The sequence below is a fragment of the Anneissia japonica genome, unplaced genomic scaffold (assembly GCF_011630105.1).
Source record: "Anneissia japonica isolate Jap-2015-1 unplaced genomic scaffold, ASM1163010v1 scaffold287792_len130959_cov153, whole genome shotgun sequence".
NCBI lineage: Eukaryota > Metazoa > Echinodermata > Crinoidea > Comatulida > Comatulidae > Anneissia > Anneissia japonica.
Genome location: NW_022737738.1, coordinates 100,188 through 121,124, shown reverse-complemented (window position 1 = coordinate 121,124; position 20,937 = coordinate 100,188). Strand labels below are relative to the sequence as shown.

The window sequence follows — 20,937 nt, the reverse complement described above, 5'->3', positions numbered from 1 at the left end:
GGGGATGTGCCCCCCTCTGAAGCTGGAAACCTTGTTTTTGCAAAATAAATTGATGCAATTTGCTGTTATAGGCCTAATCAATAAATTCCTCATCAACTGATATAACCTTAAACATTCTTGGAATTGATATAACATTACTGATGTTGTACACATCCTTCAGTGTGAAATGTGGCTCTCTTTGCAAGCACACCTAACATCTAAGGAAAGAAGAGCTTAGATTGGTACCAGATAAAATAATTTTGTTATCAACATTAATACATTATGCTAATTTTCATCTTTGTAAGCGCATAAGACAGTGCAAATTATTTCTGTGACAGTCTTTTGAAGTGTGTAAAGCTCCATCTTATCCCATACATAGTCAAAATATTGGGGGGATGATACAATGGACCATCCCCCCCTTGTCAAATATTGGGGGGGGGGATATATCCCCTCCACCCCCCCGGGATCTACGCCTATGTGTACTGTATTAGTTTTCTCCAATGTAAGTGCCTCGAGGTGTGGAAACCAAACCATTCCCGCTTCGCCAAACCGCTTCCATTCATCCTAGTAGTAGGCAAACAACACCTGGCGTTGTAATCTCTTTTTATACTTTTAACTAATCAATTATGGATTTGATAAGCTAAACCATAAGGCTACGTAGTATCATTTACCCTGTTAAACTTTGTGCCGTATCAGGAAAAGTTTGAGAGTTAAGTTTGACCTTTTGGTAAACATTATTATTGTTATTAGGCCGGTTAGTAATAAAATGATCGTTGTTATTATGGTCATCAACATCATCAACCACATTATTTATTATTATTCTTATTATTATTATTTTCATTATTATTACTGTATTATTAATATTATTATTATTAAGCATTAACATGTAATTTTAATTAATATTATACGAGTACAGGCACTGGCTCTACTAGTACGTTTGTAAAAGCGGAGTAATATGGATCAGTTTAGGGTAAAAAAGAAAGATATGTCATGAGGTCTGATACTTGGGATCAATATTTAAATCAACATGGTTACAAAACGATCAAAAGGTTCGATTTAATTTTTTTTAAACACTCTCACTACCACCCCTTTACTTCTCCTTCAATTTCTGTTGTTTGAGAGATGGTGGCACTTTGTATGCCCCCATATTTGTCTATATTTGGGTTAGCCTGTTTTACAATTGCGTTAATAAACGGCCAAATAGTTCCAACTATTTCATTCTCTGGTCTGGTTTGCATTATTGGTCCCAATCGTGTCCAACAAGCCGAATTCAAATATTATTTATTATTATTATTATTATTTATTATTATTATTATTATTATTATTATTATTATTATTATTATTATTATTATTATTATTATTATTATTATTATTATTATTAATTATTATTATTACTACTACTATTACTTTTATTGCTATTTTTAATACAATTTGGCATTGTTATGAAGTATTGTTATGATTCATATTATCACCAACACCACTACGACTACTACAGACACTACCAGTGGTGACGCCACAATTTGTCGACAAGGGTCGAACAAGTCCTACAGGTTGTCCGAATGACCTGTAGTAGAACCCTCGAAATACAATCAGTAGTGGGAATCAATCAATCAATTAATCAACCAATCAATCAATCAATCGATCCATCCATAAGTCAATCAATCAATCAATCAATCAATCAATCAATCAATCAATCAATCAATCAATCAATCAATCAATCAATCAATCAATCAATCAATCAATCAATCAATCAATCAATCAATCAACTTATTGATTATCAAAATAACACCTTAAGATCGCCGTCATAAAAACTGACAATATCAAAATAAAAGACTAAAACTAGGCAAGCAGTTATTATTGCTAAACGATACTGATGAGAAATTGGGAGAGATTTTATGGTTTAGATTTGGGACTACTACTACCACTGCCACGTTATATAGGCCTGTGCTCCGACTCTTGGAGTTCTTAGGTGATGCTTTACCTACCAAAACTATATCCAAAACCACTACTACATTTTTCTAATATCGTTGGCATATTTTTTCAATCATAGGTGACACCGCACTGCCATTCGGTCTATTATGAAATAGAATCAATAGTATATTAATTTGTTCTTATTGTTTTGCTTAATTGTTGATTATTTGTCATTTTTTTTTTTGCTAATTGATCTGTGTATTATTTTTTTGTTTCTAAATGTAGAGACGGTAAGGGGTAGTACTCATTTGTGTTTAATTTTGATAACGCCTCGACTACATTTCTCAACTGTGTCTGACTATTCGTTTGATGATCATACCGGTATTTATCTTTGTAAGTTTCGTAAATGGTTTTGATACCGCTCCGTAAGTAATGAATGGAACAAAAATATACGCTTTCGGTCGTTAAACACATCATTTTATTTACTGCTGCCGTAGCATTTACATCAACTATAGTGTTGCAAGGTAAGAATCTTGTTGCATAATTACAATAGACAGGCCAACATGGATGATGAGAGTGAGTGACTGAGATATCGTGTGGTGGATAGATTGTACCTTTCTAATCCCGAGCTACTCGGATTAGTATCAAGACCTTTATTGTCTCAACCAATAAAAGCTCTCCAACAGTTATTCCAAGTTTTACGAATTTGCAAAAGCGTTATAAAAACTCCTACCAAGGGAAGGGATGCTTTCCCGTCCAGAAAGATGCGCTACAACATCCTACTAGGTACTCATTTATACTTCCGAGTGGAATGATACATTAAAGTGCTTTACACAAGTGTTATACACCTACGAGCAGGGACATAGGCAGGATTTTGAAGTGGGAGGGGAGACGTTATCCGAGGTACGTAAGACCCCGGTGGGGTTCCAGGAGCGAAGCCCCCTGGGAAGTAGCGCACTCTGAACGTTTTTAGGACTGTTTTGAGAAGATAAAGTAAAAATTGTAATAGACGTGTCATAAATAATATTAGTAAGCCTAACAATATTTATAATAATAACTTGACATTTGAGGATCCAGGAATTTGAAAGAGAGGTGACCCAGGAAGGGACTTTCACTGAAGAACCACCCACCTCAGCCCCACAATATTTGGGGCCAAGATAAAAAAACAAAAATATGATTAGGGCACCTCTAGATGGCTGGAAATTACACTCTCAAACTCAGTAAATTTGAATATATTTTTCTCTTTTTTCCATTAAAGAAATTCAGAGGGACTGGGGGCCTTTAAATCCGCCACTGCTCAAAACATTCTTTGTCCAAAATAGTCATAATCACAAAAAATGGCCATGGAAAACCAGATCAAATCCTAAAAAAAATGTATGTAGCCTCGCTTCACAATCACTAAGACATACTCTGAGTCAAGTGCCGAACTCAATGGAGTTTAATGTCATACCCAGGCAGGGAAATGTACAGATCTGTTTTGAAAGGTGGTGTGTGGTGGGGGGGGGGGGGAATTTCTTGAATCAACGCCCATCTCAGACCCACCATGGGTGGGGATGAGGTCGAAAATGTAAGGAAATAGTAACTTTAGATGGCCAGAATGACACTTCATCATCACATCAACATTATAATATAGTCAAAATGATCTTTCATCAGGGATTTTCGGCAACCATAGAGATCTGATTAATGTGTGATGTACCATAGAAAATAAAGCTTAAAAACATTGTCTTTGAGTATGTAGCTTACATAAATCTAAGCCGTGATTTCCCAGCCACCTCGGCCCCAACATGATTGGGGCTGAGGTGAGAAAATGTTGAGAAATAGTACCTCTAGATGGCTAGAAATGACACTCATATATTATAGTAAAATTCATCATCACCACATCACCATTATATAGTCAAAATTTCTCATGATGTTTTACCAGAGATCTACTTAGTATTCAGGACAACTTATAAATATAGCTTTACCCTGCTTTAAACTATAATAATTATGATCAACAAATCACAACTTTCCTTTTCGTCTTTTGCACACTTTTTTCACTTTTTATTATTTTCTTAAAAAACCTGACCTGGGATTTATGGATTTAAATTTTTTTCAATCACGCCCATGTGTTATAATTATAGTAGACCTATTAGGCCTATATGTGCTGATGCATATTTGCATTTAGAAGTATTCTTTTTGAGTGATTCCAGGAAAGAATATGTATTGGCTAGCATGAACAAGCTTTAAAATTTTAACACTGTGTACAAAGGGGGGAGGGGAGCCCCGGCCCCCTGGATACGTCCCTGCTTACGAGGTCTGATAGCCTCAACGTTAAGAGTCCGAACTGAACCGCAGGGCCTACTCTGACCGCTCCCCCAAAATCACAGAAGTCGACCAAATAAATCGTAGGCACTTAATGTATAGGCTCTAACAGTGGCAGATTTAGGTGGGTGAATACAGTTGCTAACCACCCCTCCATTCTTAAAACAAATTCTAAATTATAGAGTTTTAAATTTCGGTCTAGGCTAGACTTTCTTTCAAGGCTAGCAGGGCCTTGGTCAAAACATGATGCAGACCTGTCTACCTTTTTTTTTATTGTCAAAACTCCGTTTTACATGTAAGAAGTCAGACAGAATAATTCTTGACAATAGCAATGAATGGAAAGAGAAAGCATGGCACCCCGAGAGAGATACGAAATTCTAAACTTCGTTTAAAGAATACTGAATTGGAAATTATTCATCATTTTATTAAATTTTGTCAGAAATCATTATTATACTATTGGTACATCATTACTTATATGTATGAATTCAGACCACATTTGTAAAATTTGGTTTTAAAGTCCTGTTTTATATCAACATACATTCAATTTTTAGCTTTCATAATACTGTTGATGAAAAATAAAGTTTGATACATTAAAGGAAAACGTATCCTCTGTTTAAAAACATTTTTGTAAGATATTAAATAATTTGTTGCTATGGCCTGTCCAAATACAAAAAAAGACGTTCTAGCTGTGTAAATGCAGTTCACTATTTTAGATTCAAACTATTGGTTTTGCCTTTAAATAAAGATTCCAGTTTCAACGTGCATTTAATTATTAGTTTTCACAATAATTACAGTCTATGTAATTTTTGAAATTACTGATAATAATTTATGTGAAGGTGGATATTTCTTTTTCTGTTTGATACATTTACGTGATAGCCCTGTCTAAATGCAGAAATTCAACCTTAATTATAACATCATCCGCTTACTATTTATATCCTTATAGTTGATCGTAGACCAGTGAAGAGGTCAAAGATGAAATAATTGACTTGTGCCAGCACTCTGTACGGAATATAAAATACGTATCATCTCAACCTGATTGGCTTAGAGGGCGATATAAACTTGTTCGATTCGAAGATGTAGCAAGTTTTCCACATGAGTGCGCAAGACAAATTTATCAATTCTTGGGAGTAGAATATCCACTTGTATTGGATGGATGGATAAATGAAAATACTAACAAGGATACAGCGAATCCATATGATACTAAACGAAAGTCGGCTCGCATCATTAATAAGTGGAGGAATGAGATGGACTTCAACAAAGTGAACGAGATACAAAGAAAATGTCCACAAGCCATGACGTCATTAGGATATAATTTAATGAATGAAAGTCAACTTGTGAATATCGACGATTATGAATCTTATCTTAGACCTGAAGAGTTATCTTTCACAAAGCTCCATGGCATTTTTGTCAAGATTAATAATTAAGTTTACAGTTTTATACCTTTTATTTTCAGGTACGACTTCAAATTGTAAAAGGGTATTAAAATTGTCAATAAAAAATATACCGAAACTTATATTATTATTAATAATATTTTATTGTATTTTATTATTGCTATAATTATTATCATCAATGTTATTATTATAAATGTTCCACAAATCAATTGAGGTATATTTAATTATATACTAGATAGTGTATTGTAATTTCTGTTCTGTTTTTTGTAATTATCAAATGAATTTTCTTGCAAAGATATCAATAATCGGAAAATACTGGACTTGGTATGTAAGGTCACTGCATTGTAATTATTTTCAGTCGTGTTAAAACATCAATAATCCCCGAAGCGATATAATGTCAATCTGCATTTAGTTTATAAACAATTGCATTTTTGTTTTAGTATGAAATAGTGTCGTCGTTTGATAGTGAGAGGTGTCACACTTCGATCAATCTCTAACCGATCAATTATGGCTTCGATACACAAAACCACAAAACGCCATATCATTATCCTGTTAAACTCTGTGCTGTATCAGGAAAATTTTATTAGCTAAGCTATCATTAACTGTTGGTAAGCATCATTACTGTTATTATTAGTATTAGTATTATAATGATCGTTATAATTATCAAGGACACCAGTATTGTTAATATTATTATTATTATTATTATTATTATTATTATTATTATTATTATTATTATTATTATTTATAAGATCCGTCTCACTTATTATAACTAAATCTAACTGTTTTAATGCTAACTCCTTTAGCAAAGTAGATTCATATAAGCTGTGAAAGCTAGGCCTATGTTCACTTAACTGTGTAGGAAAAGAATTCCACTTTGTGTCAAGTTTACAGTGATCTTCGTGAGATTTATCGGGGAAACATTATTATAACAATTCCACACAGCAGAAATACACTTTTGTTGTTTTTTATATTTACTATTTACTGGTACTTTACTCTGCAGCATGAAAACACGTGTGTTGTTGCCTAAAGAAATAAAAAGGACCTCGTGTCTAAATGATGACTCAATTTTATGTTTATTATCATCAATTCAATTAATACAGCAATCATTCAATTTATTAGGAAATGATACCCTATCGGTGGTACACACAAAGATGGTACATCCAAATTGACAATCTCAACAAAATAAACTTAGACTATAAAACTTAGCATGAAGTAAAATGTTTAACACTGTCGCTAATCAATGTTGCTGAGAAATGGGGATATAGATTGGTTTAGAATAGAAAGTTGTGCTTTTAGACCAATATTGGGAACGACACTATGACCATTCCTGATGATGACAAAATTAATGTCGAAATATTGAATCCCGACACGATGGCGTGCATTTCGATACTTAGAGTATGTATTATACTACCGGTATCTTACCTGAGATTAATCAGTGGACGTTTCGACTACTACTACCACTACCACGTTATATTCCTATTTTTACTTTACCCACCAAAACCACTACTACTATTACTACATCCCAATATCACTCTGCGCCACTCTATTAAGAAATTAAAATCAATACCACATTAATTTATTCCTATTGTTTAGCTAATTCGTTGATTACTTGGTATGTTTATTTTGTTAAATAATGACCATTTTAATTTTACCATTTGATCTGTGTATCATTTGTTTAATGTATTAAATGCAAGTAGTCCTCATTTGTGTTTAATACTGATAATGACTCGATTACATTTCTCAACTGTATCTGACTAGGCCTTTTCGTTTGACCATCATACAATTTATTTATCTTTATAACACATGCCTACATATTGTTGATACCGCTCCGTAGGTATTGAATGGAACAAAGATATACGCAATGCATTCGGTCGTTAAACACATCATCTTACTTACTGCTGCCATAGTATTTACATCAAGTATATTGTTGCAAGGTAAGAACTTTGTTGCATTATTAAAATAGTTAGGCCAGCAGAAGAGATATCGGGTGCTGGATAAGTTTACTCTCTTAATCCTAATTTCCTGGGATTAATTCAAGCCAATATATCAGGATTTATTATTGTCCCAATCTAAAACAGCTCTCTTAAAGATTCCAAGTTTGGAAAATTTGCAAAACCGTGAGGCTTGTTATAAAAACTGCTATCCTAAAAAAGGAATACTCCCCAGAAAAATGTCCTACAACATCCTACTAGGTACTTATTTATGCTTCCGAGTGGAGAGATACAATAAAATGTTTTACACAAGTTTAATACACTGTACGAGATTTGAACCAACCTCATTGTTGAGAGCCCGAACCGTATCGCAGGGCCTATTAGGCCTACTGATCGCTCCCACAAAATCACAGAAGTCTGCCAAATAAATCGTTGGTACTTAATGTAATATATAAGCCCTACTGAATATTTACTTTTTACAGAAAAAAAAGCTGGTATAATAATAATTTTAAGATTCAGGTTTTCTTACCATCAACCGCTTTATATCATTATAGTTGATCGTAGACCAGCGAAGATACTACTTCATCAACCGACACCAACAATACACAGGAAGTCATCCACTAAAATACGAAATGAAGAGACTGCTAGGAGTTCTAGTGACAAATCTGATTCTTCGACAACGAACAATCAATCTCATATTATTGAAGACGGTGGTGATATTACAAGTTATCAAGATGCAGTGGATGCACAACCAAAAAATATTGTTATTATCGTGACCAATAAAAGATCTGGATCTTCATTTTTTGGAGAATTTTTTAATCAAAATCGAAATGCATTTTATGCATTTGAACCTCTTGTGTATTTTACACAAATGGCTCTAAAGCACCAGATTCCCGCTAATGTGTTCGACTCTCTTTCAATTAAAACACTCAAGTATGTTTCAACATGCGATCTATACAACATTCCTTATTTAAATATGTGGTGGGAAACGTTCAGAAAGTTTCTCTGCAGGAGTACACGTTGGTCAAGTCTATGTAAAGACAATAAACTGAGAAAGGTATCAATAGAAACGGCACTTGACACGCTCGTTAAAATTTGTAATTTGTCTAAATTAGTTGCTATAAAAACTATTCGGTTAGCTGACATTGCCTCTTTACGCGAATTTGTTGAAAAGTACAGCATAAATGTGAAAGTGTTACATTTGGTCCGTGATCCCCGAGCTGTGATGAATTCAAGGTGGCACTTAAGTTCTCCAAATTATGACTTTCTTAGAAAGAAGGCAAAGGTCAAAGATGAAATAATTGACTTGTGCCAGCACTCTGTACGGAATATAAAATACGTATCATCTCAACCTGATTGGCTTAGAGGGCGATATAAACTTGTTCGATTCGAAGATGTAGCAAGTTTTCCACATGAGTGCGCAAGACAAATTTATCAATTCTTGGGAGTAGAATATCCACTTGTATTGGATGGATGGATAAATGAAAATACTAACAAGGATACAGCGAATCCATATGATACTAAACGAAAGTCGGCTCGCATCATTAATAAGTGGAGGAATGAGATGGACTTCAACAAAGTGAACGAGATACAAAGAAAATGTCCACAAGCCATCACGTCATTAGGATATAATTTAATGAATGAAAGTCAACTTGTGAATGTAGACAATTGTGAATCTTATCTTAAACCTGATGAGTTACCTTTCACTAAGCTTCATGGCATTTTCTCAAGTCTGTCAATCAATCAATGAAATCAATCACGATAAACAATGTATCATTAGAGGCCTGCATGTATACCTTTTGGGGGGGGGAGGTTGCGGATCTCCTAAAAGGCACAAAAGTTCCGCTGTGTAGGCCTGCCAAGTACTAACAGCGGAAAATTTGCAGGGCAACAAGTAGAACTCGATTAGGCCAATTAGTGCACATATAACATATAATATGCTTAATCGTAAGACAAATAACTCATTTTTTTTATCCCAAATGTAGGCCTATAAAAACACAAATTCGAAATAAATACAGTGTATTCTTTTCCTTCCTTACCGGTATTGTTTACATGCGGGCTCTAATGTGCCCTCGCACTCGTACGGCGGTCGTTTCCTTTCACTAATAGAATTCGCCCAAAATGCGATTTTTTTAAATACACGAATGGGCAGTTCAATATTTAACTTCGAAGTTCTTTATTTAATGAAAGCGGGATGCCCACACACAACAAACAAAAACGTACAGTAAATCTTTACATTCGTTTCTTCATTTCGGAAATGTATTTATAGAATAGCTTTAAAACATACAATTAAAAAAGACCAACAAAAGAAGATAAAATACATGATTGCCAATAGAAATACAGACGTCTTAATTTTCTTCTTAAACTTTGACGAAAAAGTTGGTTAATGAGATAAAAACCAGTTAATAAGATATATTTTTGATATACAGAACATATAGCAGACAGTACTGGGGAAATGTCAAAGCAACAGCCTAATGTGAATTACATGGGTTATTTTAAATGTTATGATTTTTAAAATACATTAAATGACGCCGACATTATAATTTTTAATTACTTCCGTAATTCTGTGTAATCTTTTCAATAATACCAATAACACATGCAACCGTAATAATTAGAAAAGATTACAAACATTTTTTGTTTGTTTTTGTTCTTTTGATGGAACGTTTTAAACTTTATTTAATAATTTGAAAAATGAAACAATGTGTAACAAGAAAATAAATTACAGAGAAACAAATTATTATCTTAATTACAATATAATACGATTATTTCGTCAAATCACGATACAAAATCAGGAACTCAATTGTTCCTAAAAGGACATTAAAATACATCACGAAACGCTATAAACACCTTCGCGGCCTCCACCGCTGTTAGAGCTTGTCTCGGGGCCTTTGGCCCCTTCGTTTTGCCACCGATACTTTGTAGTTCCGCATTTACAATTTTCGCACCCCACCCTCTCCCCACGATAGGAACCACAAGAAATTAAAAAGAGATATATTTCAATATTAGATACTTGATACCTGCAATTTGTGCTAGCTGTTTTTTTTTTAATTATCAAAATTAGCTTTCTTGCAACGTTACCGTATCGATAATACTAGACTTAGTATGTATAAGGTCACTGCATTGTAATGTCGTGTTAAAACATCAATAATCACCAATGCAATCCAAGTCCATCTATTGTATTTAGTTTATAAACAATTGTATTTTTGTTTTGAGTATTAATTATTGACGTCGTGTGACTGTACAGGCGTGGATCCAGAGGTCATGCTGAATATTGCATAGATGTGTGTCTATCGGATAAATCGCCCTAGCGAATCGGGCATTTTGTCGGAAGGTAGTTTTTTTTAAATAGGCATAAATATATGACTTCATGTATAACATTTATACATTATAACATCCTTTTGACAGGCCTAAATCAATACATTTTTAATAAAAACAAGGAGTAAAAACAAAGCTTTTTGAGCGTCAGCACAAGAAGAATTTCCTTTCTGTTTCACTATCTACATTATTAAGAAATCAAAATCAAGACATTTTGGATCGTCATAGTAATAGTAAGTAAAAGTGGTGGTGCAACTTGAAGCTGTAGCGATAGAGCTCTGTGTTTCAGAAGCACAACTTATTTCATTGTCATAACTTTTACTATGTTTTTTTTTCTTCAATTCAATTCAATCAAATTGAAATAACATTTATTCAATTAATTAATTAATTAATAATTCAATCAAATATTATATACAACAAAATACAAACAATATAATAATTCATTAATTGGGATCAAACTTATAAAACAAAGCTTGTTTCTTTTTTTTTTTTGTAATTGTTTTAGTTTGACACCGACGAGCCAACAACATAGGGAATTTACTTATAAACTTAATGAAATTATAATAAATATTTCAATCTTCTTTCTAAATAAATTGGCACTTTTTACTGTTTTAAATTTATTGTCGATATCAATACACAGTACAATAGATTGGCCTAATGAAAGAAATAACTCTTTGCATGACTTGTTTTGTTGTCTATCTTCATCCATGTATAAATGCTACCACGCCGTAGGCAAACTCATGTATGATATCATAATATAGGACTATTAGAATGTCACGCTATGCTATGTTTTACTCTCATCGTTTTTCTTCAGTCCAACGATTTTACTTGCAGCGTATCCATAACAGTAAGTAGGTAAATCTTTGCCTAGCCACTAGGGCACACAAGGCTGGAGCTTATCCCTACTTTCTGTAGGGTGAAGCGGATGAGAGTGTAATACTCCACTTGGGTGGGACGCTGGTCCACTGTAGGTTACTCCCAGCAATTTGCTGGTACCCATTGATACAGCCAGGTAGACTGAAGCAATGTAGATAAAGTGCCTCGAGGTTGGGAAACCAAACCATTCCCGCTGCGCCAAACCGATTCCATTCATCCTAGTAATAGACCTACAACACCTGGCGTTGTAATCTCTTTTTATACTTTATTATGGATTTGATAAGCTAAACCATTTAAAAAAAAGTTTGAGAATTAAGTTTGACCTTTTGGTAAACATTATTATTGTTATTAGGCCTATTAGTAATAAAATGATCGTTGTTATTATGGTTATCGACATCATCAACCACATTATTTATTATTATTATTATTATTATTATTATTATTATTATTATTATTATTAGTATCATTATTATTTTCATTATTATTATTTTCATTATTATTATTATTATTATTATTATTATTAATGTATTATTATTATTATTATTATTAAGCATTAACATGCAATTTTAATTAATATTATACGAGCACAGGCACTGGGTCTACTAGTACGTTTGTAAAAGCGGGGTAATATGGATCAGTTTAGGGTAAAAAAGAAAGATATGTCATGAGGTCTGGATACTTGGGAATCGATATTTAAATCAACATGGCTCCCAAACGATCAAAAGGATCGTTTTAATGTGTTTCTGCATTTTAAAACACTTACACTACCACCCCCTTACTCCGCCTTCAATTGTTATGTTTGAGAGATGGTGGCGCTTTGTATGCCCCCATCTTTTGGTCTATATTTGGGTTAGCCTGTTTTACAATTACGCTAATAAATGGCCGAATAGTTCCCACTATTTCATTCTCTGGTCTGGTTTGCTTTATTGGTCCCAATCGTGTCCAACAAGCCGAAGTCAAATATAATAATAATAATAATAATAATAATAATAATAATAATAATAATAATAATAATAATAATAATAATAATAATAATAATAATAATTATTACTACTATTACTTTTATTACTATTTAAATACAATTTTTCATTGTTATGAAGTATTGTTATGGTTCATTATCACCAACACCACTACGACTAGGCCTACTACAAACACTACAGTGGTGACGCCACAATTTGTCGACAAGTGTCGAACAAGTCCTACAGGTAGTCTGAGTGGCCTATATTAGAACCCTCGAAATACAATCAGTAGTGGGAATCAATCTATCAATCAATCAATTAATCAATCAATCAATCAATCAATCCATCAGTCAATTAATAAACCAATCAATCAATCAACTTATTGATTATCAAAATAACACCTCAAGATCGACGGCATCCAAACTGACAATATAAAAAATAAAAGACTAAAACTAGGCAAGCAGTTATTATTGATAAACGATACTGATGAGAAATTGGGAGAGATTTTATGGTTTAGATTTGGGACTACTACTACCACTGCTGGTACTGGTACTGGTATGGGCATTTATAATGCGCCTCTTCCTTGCGGATATAAAGCGCACTGCTACGTTATATAGAACTGTGCTCCTACATTTGGAGTTTTTAGGTGGTGCTTTACCTACCAAAACAATACCCAAAACCACTACTACATTTTTTCTAATATCGTTGGCATATTATTTCCATGTTTATAGGTGACACCGCACTGGTGCCATCCGGTCTATTATGAAATAGAATCAATAGCATATTAATTTGTTCTTATTGTTTTGCTAAATTGTTGATTATTTGTCATTTATATTTTGCTAATTGATCTGTGTATTATTTTTTTGTTACTAAATGTAGAGACGGTATGGGGTAGTACTCATTTGTGTTTAATATTGATAACGCCTCGACTACATTTCTCAACTGTGTCTGACTATTCGTTCATCATATCGGTTATTTATCTTTGTAAGATTCGTAAATGGTTTTGATACCGCTCCGTAAGTAATGAATGGAACAAAGATATACGCTATGCATTCGGTCGTTAAACACATCATTTTATTTACTGCTGCCGTAGCATTTACATCAACTATACTGTTGCAAGGTAAGAATGTTGTTGCTTCATTACAACAGACAGGCCGACATGGATGATGAGAGTGAGTGACTGACGGAGTAGATATCGTGTAATGGATAGATTATAGGCCTACCTTTCTAATCCCGAGCAACTCGGATTAGTCCTATCAAGACTTTTATTGTCCCAAACAATAACAGCTCTCCAAAGTAATTCCAAGTTTTACAAATTTACAAAAGCGTGAAACTTGTTATAAAAACTTCTACCAAGGGAAGGAATGCTTTGCCTTCCAGAAAATGCCTTACAACATCCGACTCGGTAGTCATTTATACTTCCGAGTGGAATGAAACATTAAAGTACTTTACACAAGTGTTATACACTTACGACCATAGCCAGGATTTTGAAAAGGTGGGGTGGGCGTTATGCGAGGTACTTAAGACCCCGGTGGGGTATAATAATAACTTAACATTGGCGGATCCGGGAATTTGAAAGAGAGGTGACCCAGGGAGGGACTTTCACTGAAGAACCACCGACCTCAGCCCCACAGTGTTTGGGGCCAATGTAAAAAAAAATGATTAGGGCACCTCTAGAGGGCTGGAAATTACACTCTCAAACTCAGTAAATTTGAATATATTTTTCTCTTTTTTTCCATTAAAAAATTCAGAGGGACTGGGGGCCCTTAAATCCGCCACTGCTCAAAACATTCTTTATCCAAAATAGTCATAATCATGAAAAATGGCCATGGAAAACCAGATCACATCCTAAAAATAAATGTATGTGCCTCGCTTCAGCAGTCACTTAAGACATACTCTAAGTCAAGTGCCGAACTCGATGGAGTTTATTGTCATACCTAGGCAGGGAAGGGCGAAGATCTGTTTTGAAAGGTGGTAGGGCGGGGGAATTTCGTGATCGACGCCCACCTCAGACCCACCATTGTTGGGGCTGAGGTCTAGATGGCCAGAATGACACTTCATCGTCATCACATCACCAATAGTCAAAATGAAGAAGAACTTCTCATGATCTTTTATCAGGGATTTTCGGCAACCATAGAGATCTTAATGTGTGATGTATCACAGAAAATAAAGCTTTAAAACATTTTCTTTGAGTATGCACATAAATCAGAGCCGTGATTTCACAGGCACCTCAGCCCCAATCATGGTGAGAAAATTTGGGGAAAGAGTACCTCTGGCTGGAAATGACCTTTTATATTATAGTAAAATTCATCATCATAACATCACCATTATATAGTCAAAATTTCTCATGATGGTTTTATCAGAGATCTACTTAATATCTAGGCCTAACTATAGCTTACCAAGCTTTAAACTATAATAATTATGATCAACAAATCACAACTTTTTATTCGTCTTTTGCACAATTTTCTTTACTTATTATTATTATTATTATTATTATTATTATTATTATTATTATTATTATTATTAACATTATTATTATTATTATTATTATCATTACTACTAATATTACTACTACAGTAGTAGCATTATTAAACAAAACTTTTTAAAGCTTGGAATAGATAAAACCAAATTGAACCATACAATATCACATATTTGTATCTTAAAAGACCTGTCCTGGGATTTATGAATTTAATATTTTTTTTAATCACGCCTATGTGTTATAATTATAGTAGACTTATTAGGCCTATATGTGCTGATGCATATTTACATTGAAGTATTCATTTTGAGTGATCCCAGGAAAAGAATATGTATTAGCATAAACAAGCTTTAAAATTTTAACACTGTGTACAAAAAAACGGGGGGGGGGGGATCCCACGGCTTCCCCTGGATACGTCCCTTTTAGGTCTCGGCTAGACATTCTCTCAAGCCTGGCAGGGCCTTGGTCAAAACATGATGCAGACCTGTCTACATTTTTATTGTCAATATTCCGTTTTACATAAGAAGCCAGACAGAATAATTATTGACAATAGCAATGAATGGAAAGAGAAAGCGTGGCACCCCGAGATAGATATGAAATTCGAAACTTTGTTCAAAGAAAACTGAATTGGGAATTCATCTTCTTTATTAAATTTTGTCGGAAATTATTATGATACTATTGGTACATCATTACTTATACGTACGGATTCACACCGACTGCTAAAGTTAATAATTACATTTGTAAAATTAAGTCCTTTTTTTATATCAACAGCGTACATTCAATTTTTAGCTTTCATAATACTCTAGATGAAAATTTAAGATAAAAGTTAACTGATACATTGAAGGTAAACATATCCTCTGTTTAAAATCCTTTTTGTAAGATATTAAATAAATTTGTTGCTATGGCCTGTCCAAATACAAAAAAAAAGTACTAGCTGTGTAAATGCAATTAAGTATTTAGAATCAAACTATTGGTTTTGCCTTTAATAAAGATTCCAGTTTCAACGTGCATTTAATTTTTAGTTTTCACAATAAATACAATCTATGAAATCTTTGAAATTGCTGATAATCTTTTATGTGAAGGTGGATATTTCTTTTTCTGTTTGATACATTTGTGTTACAGGCCTGTCTAAATGCAGAAATTCAACCTAAATTATAACATCATCCGCTTAGACCTACTCTTTATATCCTTATAGTTGATCGTAGACCAGTGAAGACAATGAGTCAACCGACACCAACACTACACAGGAAATCATCCACTGCAACACGAACTGAAAATACTGCAATGCGTTCCAGTGACGAAATTGATACTTCGACAACAAAAAATCAATCACATATTGATGACAGTGGTCATGTCATAAATCGTCAAGACAAAGTGGATACAAAACCACATATTGTTATTATCGTTACCAATAAACGTTCTGGGTCTTCATTTTTGGGAGAGCTGTTTAATCAGAATCCAAATGCATTTTATTTATTTGAGCCGCTGCAGTGTTTTACACTAATGGCTCTAAGGAACCAGATTCCCGCTAATGAGTTCAACTCTCTTTCAATTAAAACACTAAAATATATTTCAACATGTGATCTCTATAATATTCCTTACTTAAATACTTGGTGGGAAGCGTTCAGAAAGTTTCTCTGCTGGAGCACTCCTTGGTCAAGTCTATGTAAAGACAATAAACCGAGGAAGGTATCCATAGAAACGGGACTTGACACGCTCGTTAAAATTTGTAATTTCTCTAAATTAGTTGCTATTAAAACAATCCGGTTAACTGATATCGACTTTTTACGCGAATTTGTTGAAAAGTACAACATGAATGTGAAAGTGTTACATTTGGTCCGTGATCCCCGAGCTGTGATGAATTCAAGGTGGCACTTACATTCTCCAAATTATGACTTTCTTAGAAAGAAGGTCAAAGACGAAACAATTGACTTATGCCAGCACTCTGTACGGAATACGAAATACGTATCATCTCAACCTGATTGGCTTAGAGGGCGATATAAACTTGTTCGATTCGAAGACGTAGCAAGTTTTCCACTTCAGTACGCAAGACAAATTTATCATTTCTTAGGAGTAGAATATCCACTTGTATTGGATGGATGGATAAATGAAAATACTAACAAGGATACAGCGAATCCATACAATACTAAAAGAAATTCCTCTGGCATCATTAATAAGTGGAGGAATGAGATGGACTTTAATAAAGTGAACGAGATACAAAGAAAATGTTCACTAGCAATGACGTCATTAGGATATAACTTAATGAATGAAAGTCAACTTGTGAATATCGACGATTATGAATCTTATCTTAGACCTGAAGAGTTACCTTTCACAAAGCTCCATGGCATTTTTGTCAAGATAAATAATTAAGTTTACGGTTTCATATCTTTTATTTTTCAGTTATGACTTCAAATTGTAAAAGGGTATTAAAATTGTCAATAAAAATATACCGAAACTTATATTATTATTATTAATAATATTGTATTGTATTACTAATATAATTATTATCATCAATGTTATTATTATAGATGTTCGACAAATCAAATGAGGTATATTTATTTATACACTAGATAGTGTAGTGTAATTTCGGTTACCGGTTTTTTTTTCTGTAATTATCAAATTAATTTTCTTGCAAAGATATCGATAATCGGAAAATACTGGACTTGGTATGTAAGGTCACTGCATTTTATTGATTTTCAGTCGTGGTAAAACATCAATAATCACCAAGGCGTTATTATTAATATTATAATGATCATTATAATTATCAAGGACACCATTATTATTATTATTATTATTATTATTATTATCATTATTATTATTTAGAAGATGCGTCTCACTTATTATAACTAGATCTAGCTGTCTTATTGCTAAATCCTTTAGCAAAGTTAATTCATAAAAGCTGTGCAAGCTATGTTCACTTAACAGTGTAGAAAATGAATTCTACTTTGTGTTAAAGGGTCAAGTTTATAGTTTTTATCTTATAGATTTTAATAAAGTGAACGAGATACAAGGAAAATGTCCATAAGCCATGACGTCGTTAGGTTACAATATTTTGAATGAAAACCAACTTGTATAGACAATTATGAATCTTATTTAAAATCTGACGAGTTGCCTTTTACTAAGCTCAATTGCATTTATTTCAAGTGAAGAAAATAATTAGTTGTTATATACTTTTGATCATCCACGCCCTCACCCACATCCTCTATATTATAGAACAGAAGTCCCGTTCACTAGGTCCACGCAAGCAAGACATGTACACCACAGATACCCTATTATAGTGGTTTTATTACAATTTTGTTAAAACAAAGATGAGACACAAAAGTATTTATTCAATATCACTTTTATTCATCAAAAATATACACCAAAACACATTAACATTCATATGAAATTTAGTGAATAGATGGAAACGAAAAACCCCAGACTTGTCGAATTAAAAGAACACGCAGGGGTGCTACAAGACAAAAACATCACAAACAAATTCGGACATCAAAAATAAAGAAACACGAGGAAAAAAGGAACAATAAGACAGTTCAGCGTCGAGGACCAGACGTTCCCATGGCCAGAAGGCAGTTAAATAGCGAAACTAAATGTTGAATAGAGGCGGGTTTATCCAGGTGGGTTCATCTCTGGCGTAATAATGCTATGAGCTGAAACTAAGGCAATTTTTGAAATTTTGTCTTTAAAAGGCTTAAATGATATGGGACAATTAATAGATTTATATGGATAGTTTTAAGGCGTTTATTGTTGTCGTCAGAGATAAACCCCCTAGAACCCACCTCCAGAGCAACAAAATCGACCTTGAACCCAGAGCCGAGGATGTCCGAAACCGATGGGGCATATTTATTAGTTTTTAATGTGTGGACGTTATCAATGCCCAGCTCAAATGGAACGGTGAGTTCCATGATGAAGAGTTTCTTTAAGTCTGGCCAGAGGATACAAAGATCAGGAATCAAATTAGTGATGGTACACTGTAGGGCACAGTGGTGGAATGAGAGGCATCCTGGGTTCTGGGGACAAGGTCACAATTAACAATCGGAGGACGAGTTTGGCCTGCTTTAACCCTTTCCTTACCGGAATCGGCTGTAAATGTGAGATTGTTGTGCCTCCACGTAAGGCGGCCCTGATCCAGGGAGCGCCTAAAAAAATTGAGGACATGATGCAGGGTACGATTACCACAGGCCTAGCATTTCTCTGATACTTAATCACCATCTTTGAAGGTTAACTCTGGTATTCAGAGTGTCCCCAAATGAATTAAACATAAATTTGAGAATACCTGAAGGCAGATTATAGACCATTTTATTAGAATGAGGATTCCTGCTTAGCCAACAAATCATAAAATCGACCCTGAACAAGAAGCCCCCCCTCACGTGGAGGTTCCATGAAGATTGCACGTTGGAATTTAGACTTGGCACTTAAGGTTTTTAAGAGAAGAACATGGATTTTCGTCACAAACTTCTTTATACAGTACAGTGTTTCAGCTTTATTTGCACATAGAAATGCACATCAAGTATAGAGTAGAAAAGTAAATGCATAAATATAAATGCAAGAAACCGTAATCTGAGATTTCATACCCTCGCCATGTTTTGCCATATCTATAATAGTTGATTCGATCGATCCGCCAAACAAGGCCTAACATCATTTTAGGCATCGCATGACAAGCCCTTCAATCTGATAATTTTGCAAGCCGACGGGACCGCTTCCAGTCCGCCAGCCATAAACAGTCGATCCATTCGAGCTGGCTCTGTCGGCTGTTGCGTCCCGAAAATATATAATGCAGATTTTAATAGGGTGTAAGGATGGATAACATCAATCAAGTCAACCTTACATCCCACCTGGTGCACCCTGTGCAACGGAGAGCAACGCCTCTCTGGTAAACGAGGAAATGGCTAAGGAGGAACCCCGAAAATAAACCACGATGGGTACAATGAATCATCAACACACAACTGATATACTGGACCCATATAATAAGCTAATTCACAAAACTATGAAATTAACAAAAATACAGCACTTTCCACAAGGACACATGTACCACAACTTTTTCATCAAAAAGATAATATCATAAGTTATAGAGCTTTAGATTTCAATTTGCAATGCTTTTGTTTACATAACCTCAAAATCGGAAGATTACACAGAAGCAGATTAGCACCATAGCGCCCTCATTTCAAATTGTTATATGTTATATAGCACTGGGAAAATATTACAAGTCTGTCCATTATTACCTTAAGAAGGAGGGTATGTATTCACTGCCTGTCAGGATTACACAAAAACTAAGAAATAGATCATCATACAATGTAGTAAAATGGTACATAAATTATTAAGAAAAAGAAGATTCAATCTTGGAAGGTAAAATGTCAAAAGGAGAAGATCAATGTTGCAGAAATCCGACTTTTCTATAGGCCCTATATATAATATTCTTTATTGTCAAACTCATATAAAAAATACAAATTCGAAAATTGACGTACTTGCGACGAAAAACAAAGAAAACAATCATTCATTTAAACAACACAAAATGATAAAAAGCCCATTATACAATAAAATCAATGACACAAAAGTATGCAAATTTTGCTGACAAAGTTAAAATATTAATAAAATATGATATAGTTGGGCCTACCAAAAATATATAAAATGAGTGTTAAAATTGTGAAAAGGGTAAAAGATGGTATAAAGTATCAAGGTAAAACTTTAAAATTGGTTGAAAATTTGAATTTAAAAAAGAGCATTGTTTCATGGTAGCTACAGGTTTACCTAGTCCATCTGCCATTGTACTGTCGCATAGCGGAAGGGAGGAACGAATTTCT

At 33.9% G+C, this 20,937-nt stretch overlaps 2 protein-coding genes across 3 annotated transcripts in view; both read left to right on the top strand.

Annotated features, from left to right (window-relative positions):
* LOC117117454 (carbohydrate sulfotransferase 1-like) overlaps nt 1-6,647 on the top strand; it is a 13,957-nt gene extending 7,310 nt beyond the window's left edge. The window contains exons 4-5 of one of the 2 annotated variants that reach the window (XM_033261751.1): nt 5,157-5,644; nt 6,023-6,647. In XM_033261751.1, coding sequence (XP_033117642.1) covers nt 5,157-5,615 — 459 coding nt within the window. In that variant the 3' untranslated portion in view covers nt 5,616-5,644; nt 6,023-6,647. Of the gene's footprint in view, nt 1-5,156 lie in introns of both variants that reach the window. The other variant, XM_033261750.1, reaches the window with a different exon arrangement.
* On the top strand, nt 6,056-18,246 carry LOC117117449. Its single transcript, XM_033261746.1, has 4 exons — nt 6,056-6,190; nt 7,417-7,516; nt 8,068-9,261; nt 16,335-18,246. The coding sequence occupies exons 2-4, from the start codon at nt 7,444-7,446 to the stop codon at nt 17,507-17,509; spliced, it is 2,442 nt and encodes an 813-aa protein (XP_033117637.1). The 5' UTR covers nt 6,056-6,190; nt 7,417-7,443; the 3' UTR covers nt 17,510-18,246.
* Nucleotides 18,247-20,937: the final 2,691 nt, after the last annotated feature.